This window comes from Saccostrea echinata, unplaced genomic scaffold (assembly GCF_033153115.1).
Source record: "Saccostrea echinata isolate AGI-Se365-2 ecotype Australia unplaced genomic scaffold, CSIRO_AGI_Sech_v1 ptg000046l, whole genome shotgun sequence".
Classification (NCBI taxonomy): domain Eukaryota; kingdom Metazoa; phylum Mollusca; class Bivalvia; order Ostreida; family Ostreidae; genus Saccostrea; species Saccostrea echinata.
The window spans coordinates 5,386,905-5,402,337 of NW_026889795.1; the positions used below are offsets into that span (position 1 = coordinate 5,386,905).

Below are 15,433 nucleotides of genomic sequence, written 5' to 3' on the forward strand. Positions count from 1 at the left end.
TTTGTGTACGAAAATTACTTAGGATGGTAACTTAAATCGTAACTTCAGACAACCTATAAGATGATGGGATCATGTGACCTATGTTGTCTCACTGTGAGCAACAAATACCTAAAGGGCGATCACAACAAACTGATCTTCCACTTCTAAAGCACTCGAACGTTGTAGGTCGAGGTCAGAATTAAATCTCTTCACATCACATGCGAATCGTATATGCACAGTGTTGACATTATGAAGTGTTTGTGTAAACAACTGGGCTAGGATTACGTGATACATGCAGATTACAAACTGTGCAGCTAATATATCAACTAACCTCGTTGGTTTAAGTAAATTGTATACTGCTCACAAAACCAAGTAAGGTAAAGACATCCCATCAGTGCATAGATCAATTTGCGATTATCTGTGCACAATTTATCGAAGCGGAATTTTCCAAGTGACGCTTTCGGTTTTACAGGGATAACACACAATAATGAAACACTTTACTTATATTAAACAATGCAAGTCAGTAATAGATAACTGTCGGTGGAAGAAACAAATAAATATTATCTTGTGTTATCAAAACATCTTCTCCTTGATTCAAAGGTGCCTTTTCTGTACGAAGTATCAAATTCAGAATGTACATGCACCATGCATGTGCACAGTCTGCAAATAAAAAGGCATGCTAGAAGTCCAAGCTAAGTGCATTTTAAACATAAACACAGGTCAACGTTTACATGTAAGAGGGGTTATCAAAAAGTTTGTGGACTAGCGCCATGAAATTAAAACCGCTTTAGGTACATTAATGAATTTTAACATATTTAGTTTGCATCATCTTTACTATCTAAAGAATAAACCATAAATCATAAGTTTTATTTTTTTAATAAACTGTTAATGTATTTGTAAGCAAGGGTATGTCAAGGCGGCGCAACCTCAAATATGCGGGGTTTTTTCTATACCTAAATATAACTTAGAAAAACTATTTTGATATGTAAGCTCTATGAAATTTTATCGTAAATTTTATATGGAGTGTCCAAACAATTATGGGCTTGAAAATGACGTCGAAAAGGGGGAGGGGTTTCTTTTTCCAACATTATATTCTATAAAGTTTTGAACCTGGAAATACTGGTATAGACATGGGGAATGTTTAAACGGGCTACAGAAAAATAAAACACATCCAGAGTATTTGTTTTAAGTACCCAAAAAGATTCAGAGAGATAAAAGATGCACAGTTAATGTCGATTTGTAGTCAGGGTGTCAAAAGTCAGTCACGTCGAAAAGTGACGTTGATCATGTGTGGTAGAAAATGAACTCCAACAAACTAAATATTCTGGCATAATTATGATCTTTAATTCCCTATGTATAGATCATTTTACACCATTATATGCAATTTAGCCCCTGTCTAATTGAAGAGTTCGGGTAGGATGTTTAGAACCTTTGTGCGACTTTTACAATGCCTAATGATGCTGTACACCTCTCATCTAAAATGGGAGCTAAAACTATATTTTTTTTATATATATATTTTTCTTTGATCATCCTCTGGTATATATACAAACCTCTGGTAGTGTATCATGTCGTAAGGTATATTGCGTACGAAAGAGTCGAATTTGCTAAATACCGAAATCAAGTTTACCAACTTCCAAGTGCAATCTTGAAATTGTGAATTTATGTGTCCTGGTTCAAGTTTTTTAAAGAGAAAAATCACATTCATTTTACAAATCGATCGTTGAAATTTTTTGGCATTTAATGTTGCCCCATAAGCGAGAGGACTAGTCACTTTAAGACAATATTTTTAGATGTTTAGAAATTGTTTTGAGAAATGTGCAGTCACATGTATCTATAGACTGCATTTATATATAATTTGTATAAAAAGATTTTAAGATACTATAAATTAAACTTTACTAAAGTAAAAATAACAATCCTTTCCTTGACGTGCTGAGCTATTGCATTTCTTTAAGCGCTTCTGAATACTTTCAGTACTTTGATTCAAAATGTTTTCGTTTTATACGCTGCCGCAGTTCAAAAAAAAGTAGGCTGGCCTTGCTTCTCTGATATGCACGATCTTTCGTACGATAGAGACAGGCAATACCAGTCTAGTAAAAACAGTGCTACTCGGAACTTCTCTAGGGTTTGAAGCGATCGTTTGATCAACAGCTTGAACAAGATGCTAGACTTTGTGATTTTTGCGGCAACTTTTCTTATAGCCTTACTGATAGCCACGATTTACTTGTATCCGGTAAGAAATTTTACATAAATGACATTCAACTTATTTTTGCCACTTAGTTTTATGAATCATGGAATGAACAGGTGTACACAGGCACATTATGTAGCATTTATCATGAAATTTGGAAGTTTGAATCTAAAAGGATGTCAGATCAGATGCAATGTAGGTTGTCGTTCCTCAACATGTCGTCTTACGTCAATCAATATTCTGAGAGAGTACAGAAACAAGTATGAAATAGGTGAAGATAGCGTATTGTGATCAATCTCATAGGTCATGTAAAATGGGACAAAAAAGGGGAAGCAGCTAGGTTAAGAAGCGCCCATAAGAAATACGCTGTAAAATAATCTGTGAAAATATATTCAATATATCTAAACAATTTTAAAGCGTTTAAGTATTCTGCTGTATATTTTTTTGTATATTGGGTCTCTGCAGAATTTGTTCAAAGCGACCACATTTGCATCAGCTGTTTGTAACCTGTCGGGTTAAAATTAGAAAATATATGTTCAACTACAAAGATCGTGAAAGTTCATCGATTTACGTATGCTTTTTGGCTCTGATATTGATTCTGTTTTCTTCAGACAGATTTCTTTACACAAAATTTGCTGGGAGCAAGTTTCCCATGTTTAGGAGCTATGAATTTAGCCATCTTTCAATGAATTTCTGTAATGTAAAAGATATATCATCAATAATAAACTAGCGCCTAACCTTCTATATGTTGAAGGCGACAGATACATGCGAATAGGTGAGTTTGTAACAATATGATATATTGTTAGGTCAATTTAATCAGGCTCGATGTTCAATCAATGCTTACAGTTTTGCTTTTGTAATCCGCCATGCTTACTGTTTACTTCTATTAGAATAGTCTAGCTTCACCTGACTTATCTATTCTAGGAGCTCAGTCGATGGAGCGCTCGCTCCGTGATCGGGAGGTCGTAAGTCTGAATCTCGGCTGCGACTGACCTGAGTCGATAAAAAATGGGTAGCAACTTTTCCTTCGCCATGCGCTCGGCACTTGGTGAAAGTTACGGGTCCTTCGGACAAGACCTTATAAACCGAGGCCCCGTGTCACGGCCGGCGTTGGCACTGTTACAACGCGATATGTAATAACAACGCGAAATGTAATAAACCGGGATTATTGCATTTTGCGTGATAACATTTTGCATCGATATCAACGCAGAATGTAATAACGTAAAATGTAACAACACACTTTTTAGGATTATTACATTTTGCATCGAGATCAAGGCAAAATGTAATAACACGATTTTTTTTATTATAACATTTTGCGTTGTTACATTTTGCGTCGAGATTAAGCAAAATACAAAAACGCAAAATGTAATAACACATTTGGGTCAGTCAGATTGAGAATAATTTTCAATTGAGTAGTGGATGAAGAAAATAAACGGAAGGAAAATAAAACAATATGCTTATTCTTACAATAGATCTGATTTCATCATATATTGATATCATTAGCCATTTAAAATCAGATGATATTCAAATCATAGGTGTTGCAAATTAGAAACGTGCGTGCACATGTGTGTGTGTGAGGGGGGGGGGTTATTTCGTTTATCAGTGTATCGGTTTGCTTTTTCTTTTTGCATAGGCACATGCACGAAATTTAGAAAAGAAATCTATTTTTACTAGCAAGTGTAACTATAGCGGGAAGGGGGTTTCTTGACAATTAAGATATCACACTGTTTTACAAATCTTGTGCATTGCAGACCAGGCAGACCAGCAAAACTAAAATTCCCTCTCTCTCTCTCTAATAATTAAATGGATTGTTTCTGCATGCGCATAAAAATACAAAGATCAACATACGAAGTGAACCCTACCCCCCTTCTCCTCACCACACACACACACACACACACACACACACACACACGCATGCACTTCTAATTTGCTAACCAATGTACACATGCATGTTGTACATGCATATCAAGAGCTTTTAAAGGACCCATGGTCAATCCTTGGTAATCAAGAATGTCAGTGATGGATATATAATACAGACTGATTTATAAACAGACATGTCATGTTAGAAATAGAGTTTAAAAATATATACGATTAGATTTAATAATGTCCGTTAAGGCCGTAATGTTTGTCTAATATTCTTATAGGTCTGTCTGTTTACTAAATCGAGTTTCCCCATTGTTATATGTTTAAATCAATTTTGTGATGTTTCGCATTGAAAACAATACCAAAAAAAAAATAATTATATTTGTTTTATTACATTTTGCGTTGTCTTCGACGCAAAAAATAAATAACGCAAAATCTAACAACCAAAAAGTGCATTATTACATTTTGCGTTAATCCCAACGCAAAAAGTAATAACGCAAAATGTAATAATCCAAAAATCGCGTTATTACATTTTGCGTTATTACATTTTGTGTTGATCTCGTCGCAAAATGTAAGAACGTAAAATGTAATAATCCCAGTTTATTACATTTTGCGTTGTTATTACTTTTCGCGTTGTAACATAGCACGATAAGATCCCTCACTGCTCAATGGCCCTGAGTGCCGAGTAAAGGTCAAAATTTGAAGCCCTTCACCGGTATATGGTGACGTCTCTATATGAGTTTAAAATTCTCCAATGGGACGTTAAACGACATACAATCAATCAATCTATTCTACGATGCCCTAGCATATTTAAACATGTTGTCAGAAGTCCCGAACCATAGTCATTGAGTACGGAGATTGCATATTGTGTATCCAGCCACAATTAGAGACAAATTGACATTTTTCTTTGTTATTGTCAAGTGCCCCCCAAATTCCACGACAGTGGACTCCACCGCTTCAACGCTAAAAATCTTTCCCAGACCTGAAAAAAATGGAAGGAAGTGCTTCTTTACATTGATATTAGCATGGACATAAAATCTGACGCACAAAAGGTTAAACTCTTGATGTATCTCCTTGGACGTTGGGGGAGGGAAATACACAGACCATGCAGTTCCAAACGACAGAGGAGCAAGGAAATAAAGTAAATATTGAAGAGAAAAACATTGCAGTGAAGTTTATTCTCAGCGAATTTGACAAAAATGTTGACCCTAAGAAGAATGAGATAATAAAGCTGTATAAATTGTACAGCAGAAATCAGCAGCAACCAGGTGACACATTGGATAAATTCTTAGCAGAAGTTAGAATTTTGGCAGACACCTGCAACTAAGGAACTCTTAAAGAAAATTAAGGATCAAGGACAGAATAATCAGTGGTGTTAGTGATTCTGGGCTGCAAGAGAGGCTTCTGCGTGTAGTTGACTTAGACTTGGAAAAATGCTTTAAGGTTTGCAGAGCAACCGGTTTCGAAGGTGTAGAACAAAGAAATTGAACAACAGGCCGCAAAAAAATCTGTGCAAGCAGTGCACTAGCATAAGAAGAGCTTCAAGAATCAGCCACAAAAGCCCCAGAATCAACAACAATAGGTACAAGCAGGACAAGATCTCAGTCAATGCAGGTACTGCGGAGGTCGCTACGCCAAAGTAATTCGAAATTGCAAAACTTATGGCCACCAGAGCGGGAAGTGTCGCAAACTATATCACTTTGAAAAGGTACGTAACTCCGCCAAGTCAACTGTACACCAAATCCAAGACTCTGTTGATTACTTTACTATTTATACATGTAGCATAGATCTAAAAAAGAACAGTGAGTCAGTTAATGCCATTAACCAAGCTACTGCAAACAAGGTATTAGCCCCTTTGTCAGTAAATTGACAATATGTGAAGTCATCAGTGGGGATACATGCAACATATTCCCGACAGCAGAAACTCGATTCAGATCTCATAGTTCCCTACTTTGAGGTCAGAGATGAACTGTCTATCCAAACTGGAGTCATTTTCAATGGAGACAGACCAGTCATTCCCAAGCACTACGCAAGGACATGCTTAAGAAGATACATTCATCACACCTTGGATTTGAGAGATGCCTACGACGAGCCAAAGTGTCTGTGTACTGACCGCAAATGAATGCTGAAATCAAGGACTTCATACAAAAGTGTAAAACATGCCACACTTTTGAAATCATCCAAGAAAAAGAACCTCTACAACATCAGGAGATACTGTACCACCACGTCCTTGGGCGAAGCTTGGTCATGACATTTTCATTTTCAATTAACCTAACTACTTGATAAGTAACTGATTATTTCTGAAACTTCTTTGAAATTAAAATCTTGGACAATATGACATCCCGTGAGATCATCAAAGGATTACGAGTTCAATTACGAAACATGGAATACCAGACGTGTGTCTGACAACGGTCCTCCATTTATCTCTGAAGAATTTGCTAACTATGCCCAACTGTGGGAATATGACCTCGTAACATCTTCACCAAACTACCCACAAAGAAGGGGAAAGCTGAACAAGCAGTGAAAGTCGCGAAACAAATTCTATAGAAAGCAAAACACGCAAAATCCGATAACGTAGAATCTCAAAAGGCAAATTAAAAATAAAGTACAGTATATGTAAAGGGGTGGGGTCCTTAATTTTTTACTTTTCGGTGAGAAAGCATGATTTTGTTAGCTTCTGCTTATAAAAGCTAGTGGGCTTACAACAACATCAACAACAGATAGTTTACATGTAAATCAAATTAGCCCATCTTCCAAACTTTTAAATATATTTAAAAATTACGTATTATTCGTATGAAAAAATAACAACTGCGATAAGCTGACTCCTGCGTGTTTAACGACTTTAAAACTTGAGTCGTAAAAGTGAATTATTAATTGTTCTTAAATTCCATATTTGAAAGAAAATCATTCTTTTTGCTAAACACTGACTATTAATTCCTGTTTATATCGATCTTATGAAGAATACACTGTCAAACTTTCATAAACTATCGAATAACAATTTATTTACAGTGCTGTTTGTTTTGGTGAATTTACATATAAACTGGATGAATTTATTTTATTTTTTTTACGTTTTTTTTTTTTTTTTTTTTTTTTTTTTTTTTTAAATTTAGATGTGAATAAATATTAAAATCATCTGTCACTTAATTCGACCAGAACCTAAGCAACTTTATTTTCACTAAATTTACCCATACTTATATTAATTTCACTATACGTATATGCTTTTCAATCGGCAAATATTCGACATTTTAATTTCCACTCTGTCTCAAATGAAGTGCAAGCGACCGAGTGATGTACTGATTGAAAAAAAAAGAAAAGTAATAAAGTCATGAAAACTTAATAATTTTTATCTGTTGAATATTTTTAAGATTACATGGCCGTCTAGGTCGCACAGATTAAAAGAGATAACGTACTTCAAAATAAAATAATGTTAGAATTTATTTACATACGTATCTCAGACCTATTAAAACGGGAAAAATAACACAAGGACACCTGATTTGTTTTTATTAAAAATTAGAACAGCGTGTACTTGTATTTGACACGCTAAGGACAGCACTGCGGCAGTAAAACATATACACACTTAAGTCCAGTAAGTGCACGGGCAAAATGATTATGCACACCAAACATTGTCCTTTATTTGGAATAAACAAACATGTATAAATACATGTAACACACGATTCTTTAGTCCCGCTAATGAGGTTGAAAAACGTGCTGATAATAAAGCCATGTTTAAAAAAAAGAAAATATTAACAAATGTCAATATTTTGAATTTATGTGTTTTTCTATTGTTATCAAAATGTACGCATTTTATTTTTATGTATTAAGGAAACACGTAAAAATAAATAAAATAGCAATATGTAAAATAAAACGTTATCTAAGTCTTTTGGAAGTTTACTTACTATTAAAGGGTAAAATATATTCAGGAATTGATAAATAATAAATACATAAATGAGATTTATCAAAGAATTTAAATACTATTAGTCAATCTATGTAGCTATATGTTTTATTTCGTTTTGCACACAATTGTCTGTAATTTGAATTACCAATCGTGTATCCTATCAGGTTTTGCGTTTATCAGGTTTTGCGTTTATCGTGAAATCGTTTATACTATCGTATCGTGCGTGTATCCTATCGTATGGTGCGTGTATCCTATCCTATCGTATGGTGCGTGTATCCTATCGTATCGTATGGTGCGTGTATCCTATCGTATCGTGCGTGTATCCTATCCTATGTATCATGTCAGGAATAACGTTGCGGGTACTGTAGTATAACATTCTACAGGACCTTTGTCGGAAATCAATCCAGACCTGTGATTCTGCAGAAAAAAATAAACAATATACGACATTCCACATGAACTTGGTCGGAAGATGATTCAGACTCTAATTTTACAGGAATTGTCACCTAACATATATTACAACTAAAACTTGTAAAGGCGACGACTGTTTTTGTCGCTTTTAACACATACTGCTTATTACCTTATAGCCGTGCTGCAATTTTGGTAGTTACGTCACAAATATTGTTCATTGCGTTGACCCTGAGGTCCACGCAGAAAATATATAAACGGGATTAAACCGGATGCCATGGGCTTACGTCAGGCTACGCATGCGCGAGAATACTAGAGACTTTGCCATCTTGCCCTGAGAACAATTCGCCCTTTTCGATTTAGAATATGCCAATCATTGGCAAATCTCGCTTTAAAATATGCACATCGTATTTATGTATTCTTTGACGTAACCAAGATCCGAATTTCTCTTTCATACATATATCCATATATACAAACTTAATTCTATGATACAAGCATTTTAAATAATAAGTAGGAAGAACTTATATAGATAGATTAACAGCTTGAACATTTTGAATTAAAAACTTAATTCAACTACTAGTTTTTAAAAGATAGTCTTTAAATACAATATTTACCGCTATTAGTTTTGTGCATCAAGGTTCGCAAATTCATTTGACAGACAGCAATCCAAACATAGCTTGATAAAGACCTGTAGCACCGTTTTTGCATGTGGAGGAGAGGGAGAAACATCAAAACAAAAAAAATCTGCGTTCTACAAATCTGTGCTACACGCGTACCATCTATCTTTCCAATGATAAAATATCTTCCGTATAAATCTAGTACAGATGTCAAGTCCAAGCAGTTATGGGTTACATGTATCGTATCGAAATAGCCCGATTTTTTAATGACAAAACTATAGGCCAATCGGGGATAAAATTTAACAAGTTTCCTATGAAAGTACAATCACTCAAAGTAGGCAGATCTTAATGAAAGGTTAACCTTTGCCACCTTTCAGAGTAACCAAAGAACTCGTCCATGGATGCATTGACAGTCGTTGTAATAAGAATAGATATGGGTTACCCCATATTATCCAAGATATTCGACTTTTAATTTACTCCAATTTTCAATAGAAAAAAAATGCACATGTTATGAAACTTGGTGTATAGTTCTTCATGTCCGTAGCAAATACTGTCACCAGTCAAAGCGTCACTAGAAAAGAGTGCACACACCTGTGCTTGCAAGACCAAATAGCCTAGCTAGGTCTACACTCGTGCGATGAGATCTTCTCAGGCCTCTGTGGTGAGCTCGGAAAAACACGTTGTTTTGCCGAGAAGTTACGATATTAACCATTCCGTTATTTAAAAAGAGACAGAGAAAAAAAAACACAAAAAAATTAATTTTTTTTTGTTTTTTTAAATTCATCAAGTTAATCGATAACCTAGCATCGCTTTAGATAACTCGAGACCATCTAGTGCCGAGACTCTCTAGTGCTTCAATACAGGGTCGGATCCAGGGTGGGGGGAGGGGGTTTCTAGGTCACACCGCAGGCACTTAAATTCAAGCCCGGTTTTCAAAGGTGGCAACATCAAAAAAGAGTTGACAAGCAAAAATTAATAGATAAAGAAATAAAATAAAAATAACAACCTGTGCACCACACTGCAAAATCCTATTTCGGGAGGGGGGGGGGACTTCGTCTAACTTTTCGGTACATTTTGATTTCTTTCAAATGTTTGTTTTCCGTATTTTGAACCTTCCCGCAACAAAAAGTGCGGGGGAACTTCCAATGCAAACCAAACCTTGTATATTAAAATTATAAGAAAAGATTAATTTTTTTTAAAGAAAAAGTGAGCCCCCCTCCCCACATACTACGGGGACATTCTGAACCGATTAAAATATCCCCATAATATAAGGAGATAAATATTCTGTTATGTATACTTCGTGACTTTTTAAGCATACTTCTTTAAGTATGCTACTTTAGAAGATGGTCCAAAATGGCAAAGCCGTACGTTCGCCTGAATCTTCCGATGATATCAAAGTGAAATCTTTCATGTTACGTGTGGGTGATTAAGGCCCGGGGCCGGGGTAGTGAAGGTACACGGAGTAAAGCAATAAGCAAAATGCTATATAGAGAGCAGAAAGGGCAGAGATTGAAGTACTTATTTTATTGAAAATACTAGACGTAAAAATATCAATATTACAGAAAAAACACACACTTCCTCTTTCTGCAAAAATAAAGGGAGTTCCAAAAACCCGGAACAACCCTCACTCCCTGGATCCGCCAAATGGAGTTAAAATTCAATCATTACGATACCTGCACGCTTAAGCCTCTTTTAATTATGTCGTTAATTTTAAAGGCTACATTACAATTGTGATAAATACCTAGATCAACATTTCATATTCATGATTTTTTTTTATCATTACAGACTAATTAAACAGACTTAAATAACGATCGATGAAAATTACAAGATACATGTACAAAAATAAAATTTAATCACATCTTTGTAAAATTTAGAAATTTTCTTTGAATTTCGTTTAAAAACACATGCATATGATCCACGTATTGCAGTCCTTTTTTAAAGGACAGCAACTTGTTTTTGTTATTAACTTCCTGGTTTCGTTGATGGGGAATCTGTTTCCAGAAGTAGCTAACTCATTGTAACGAACTGGACACCTGCAACACAATCAGCATTGAAGTTTGCTTCAGTAACTGTGAATATAAGATACACCTGTATACATTTGGTCAGCTTTCCAACCATTCCTTGACTTACTCGGAATCGCCAATGAAGCAGTTGGTCTGGATCACACAATTTCCTAAGTATCTGAGCGAGCATATATATCCATCCCAATCCTGTCGTCAGCAATCCCGCGCAAGTGAAGGACGCGGACGTTATCCTTACGAGGTAACTTGAACACTTGATGGAACACTTTGACACAGGTTTCACAGTACCAGTTCCATCCAGCCTTATCTCACTTAATGCCACCATATACGGGCTATCCAAGATTTTTTTTTTCATTTGGAAGAATCTTTCTGGTGTCAATTCATCAACATGCTTGAGATAAACTCTTAAAACCACTTTCAAAGGACTCGTCCAGTTTATAATTTGTGGGTGTGCAGATGGTTCACTATAGACAATTATTCCTCCTGAAACCTTGACGTCCACATTGGGAAGAAGGTCATAAGGACCTTGTGTAGGAGAAGGACGACAAATCCTTCACAAATCATCTTAATGAACATTTCCATATGCGGACAAAAATTTCCCGATGAACATTTCCATTTATGGATTCAAGTCCTGTCAAGATGAAGATGACTGTCAAAGGGTTGGTACACGGTAGATTTCCGAGTATTACAAATCATGAACAACACATGGCTGTATATTACTAATGTGATTCTTTGGGAAAGTGCGTAGTAGACCCATAATTGACATCTTCTGCTGTAAGTTCGTTTTTGTTGAAGAATCAACCGTCTGAATTTGTATCTCATCAGTATCTGAAGTACTAGTTATGTCCTCTTTAACACGTCCATCTACAAGAAAGCCTTCATTTTCCATGGGCTGCAAAGGTGAAACAGTACCATCGACCACCTCCAGTTGAAAAGGCTTGTTGGTGACATAAATGGTGACAATGTAAAACCCTCAGGTGGCTCCATCCACCCTTGGATGTATATGTACGTATAAAGTGCCTTTCATCAAAGAATTCAATGCTGAAATCTGTAGCTGAGACAGTATAGAATCATTTGAATAACGTAATGGTATAATATCGTTGAAGATTCTGGGTAGATGACTATGTTGATCAGGGCACTAAACCTCCATAGTTTGGAAAAGGACATTTTTTGAATAAAGGAATTGTCAAGTTTTGCTCCATTGACTGACTTATCTGTTCCTTTGACTTTTGTTTACAAGTGAGGTAGCTTCTGGAGGGCTTAACAGGTTCCGTCTAAGGGGAGTAAACTTGACTTGACGGGAATTGTGGTAAATATGTAACAATCCTGATCCGCCGTGTCATATGTACTACAAATAATTCCGCTGTTTTATGCACTTCGGAAGGTTATTGTTCACATATGTCTTAAAACACTGTCAGCTTCTCTAGGGTCGAATGCCCACACTTCATTGCATTTTCTCGCAGAACTTAAAGATCTGGGTTGGACAGAATTCTTACGCCAAGAAAAATAGATGATGAAGTGGTCGATGAAACAGTTGCTGATGGATGCGTCCGCTTCTTGGTCTGGGTCTGCGGAACATTGATAGAAGTTTTTCATCAACCCATCTCTCTGAACAAAGTATTGTGGGAGCTTCACTTCTTCTGGCCACGGTCCATTGTCCCCCGCATCTTAAGCGAAACTGTTGCACAGGTACGTCGCAGAGGGTATGAAAGGAGTTTATTCGATGAGAAGGACAAAGTCCTAAACTTAACCTCTTTAGATCAACGAGACTTCTGTTCGCTGTTTTCTTTTTTATACAGCCAACGTAATGTTCCTCTTTGTCCTGGCGAAATGATGATTTTTCTGATCTCCATGATCTTTTCTAGGAAGATATATTTTACAAGTACCTAGTATACGATTCTAATAATACATGAATCTTAGGGTGGGTATTACAAAACGACCTACTGACAGGGTGATCTAAAAGGACATCTATTTAGATATGCATGTTTATTAATTAAATTGACATGAGTCTGATCTTCTGAAGTCAACTTCTACATCAACAATAATAAAATTAATATAAGTAAGATTGTTCTACCAGCATTGCAAATGACAAGCATTTAACATTTTACTGCGTAGATTAGAGCCATACATTTTCTGAAACTGCATGGTAATTTAACCACGACATCAGAGGAACATTAGTAATCGTTGATGCCATAAGCAGTAAATCATAAGCAGTAAACTGATTCTAGTAACACATTGAATTAACAACTTAGTTTTGACAATTTATATTCGACTTAATCCACTCATGCTGTACTGCGATCACCTCAGAACAGGAATTCATTGCTATACGTTCGTGAACCATACCATCGACGAATCAACTTAGTCCGATTTGGAATTCTGGAATTTTTATGAGCTACAGCTAAATGCTTCTTCCCTACCAAGGGCTTCCATCTTTGATTCAGATATTACAGACACCATATAATCCTCTTTTACATTACCTACCTTAGGAAGTTGATGTACTCCCTTTCTACACTCATAAATTCAATGACGATATCCTCTCTAGTTTCGTCTGTTGATGACTGTAGTTCTTGTGTTTGGTTCAGTCTTGCCAGATGATTTTATGTGTAACACCGAGATCTGACTTCTTCTCGCCATTGGTTACAGGGAAAAGCCATCCCGGTTATTAGTATCAGTAAACACCCTACCAGTCTATGTTGGGCAACTTTCCACTCCCAAAATATCACAAGCTGAGACCTCAAATTCCTCCTTAGTGAATGACTATATTGTAACAGAGTGTCTCGGTTTCTGGCTCTAGCTTGATAATCGGAAAAAGTAAAATCTCTGTAGAAGTAGACTGATAGTGGAGACTAATCCGGTTCCCCTTGCAATTCAGAGTCTTCGTCACTACTGACGGCATAATCTTTGTGACATAGCACATGTTCATGGTAAAGATTTGATAAAGCAATAGTCCTATCAGGTTTATTAAGATTCTCCGGAATACTCTGAGACATGACCATAAGATTTTTCTCCCTCTGCTGTATTTGGGTTTGCTCCAAATGCGTTGTGATTGAGTAAGGAGTCAATCGTTGTGTCATACTTGGTTTTTGATCGTTACCAGAAAGTTGTCCCAACTTCTCCAGATTTGGTATGATGCTGAATAGAAGTTGGCATATCTAGCATTCACATGGAATTTTATCCTTCTCTCCAATGATATTATTCACCATCATCCTTTTCGATGGAACTCCGAACTATCCCAATCAATTGATTTTCATCCTCTCTGGTGAATTGCCGTTTTCAGTCTCTCCACTGGAACTATCTCTAAAGTCTGACTTGGTCTTTGCTTGCTAGTACAAGATGACTCCTTCTGTTTGACTGAAGCAATGTCCCTTGATTCTGCTAGATCTGCTGAATTGACAACTACTTTTGGTGTCTCTGGGCGAGGACGAGAGGAGTTCGGTAATCAGTGCAGGAGGAATTCTGTCTTCTACTAATAGACTCACTTCTGGAATACCATTATCATTACTCCAGCTTGGAATTATCTCACCCTAAGGATATCTGGGGAAAAGCTGTAAAATGCCATAATAGAATTGCCAGCAGAACATATGGAAACTTTCGTAATGGAATCTGAGTTGGGTGTTGATGTTTCAACTGGCTTATCGTATTGGTGTCTGACTAGTAAACTAGAGAAACACACGAAAGAATTTCACAATGTTGGTGTTTTGCATTTGACTATTAGGTTGTGTAAAATGGGAATACTTTATTCACCTGACAGTAACAAACCGCCTAGAGAATGGAATATTCCTGTGCTTTGTATTTGACATCAGATGAATGGGTCATATCCAATTTACTTGACGATTACAAAACGCCCTCTGACTGGGATATTCTCATCCTATGTCTTTGACTCTCAGGTGTATGAGACATAAACCTTGTTCAGGATTCAGGGACACATACATACCCTGAACAAATAACGGCCCTGAACTGCCAAGTGTTTGAGTATGCATTCCTTCCACTAAAGCAAATTGTCCTTGGCAATGTAGGTCAGATTCAATCCTTATATCTATAGATGGCACATGAAAATAAGGTAGATTATTTAGACTAACTTAACAATTAAAGTCATAAAGAGAACATGGTGGCATGCACTGGGGATACTAAGGTCCCCAGCTGCACACTACCATATAGCATCAAAGGATACCCATATGGTGGCATCATTCTCCACTGATTTGAAAATCCAGTAATGGGTGGATAAGGAAACATATCTGCCTGAGGATATCACATGCCACTAAATAAAGTATCAAGACCTGTTTGCATTTTAGTCATATTTGTTTGAAAAATTGATGTTTCTCATTTTGCCTGCGAGGCTTTGTATGCGTTTGTATTTTTTTTTAAAGACAAGAATAAAATTCAGAAAATCTGTTTTAGGTTCGAAGAGAAAAAGAAACCTTGTGTTTGTTATTTTATCATGCCTTAACATAAAAAAGTCTACCTAAGA

The 15,433-nt window shown here is 36.3% G+C and overlaps 1 protein-coding gene across 1 annotated transcript in view; it reads left to right on the top strand.

The window, feature by feature from the left end:
* Positions 1-2,075: 2,075 nt before the first annotated feature.
* The window catches only part of LOC133202185 (cytochrome P450 20A1-like), a 35,052-nt gene continuing 21,694 nt past the window's right edge, over positions 2,076-15,433 (top strand). The window contains exon 1 of the mRNA XM_061337961.1: positions 2,076-2,209. Coding sequence (XP_061193945.1) covers positions 2,138-2,209 — 72 coding nt within the window. The 5' untranslated portion in view covers positions 2,076-2,137. The remainder of the gene's footprint in view (positions 2,210-15,433) is intronic.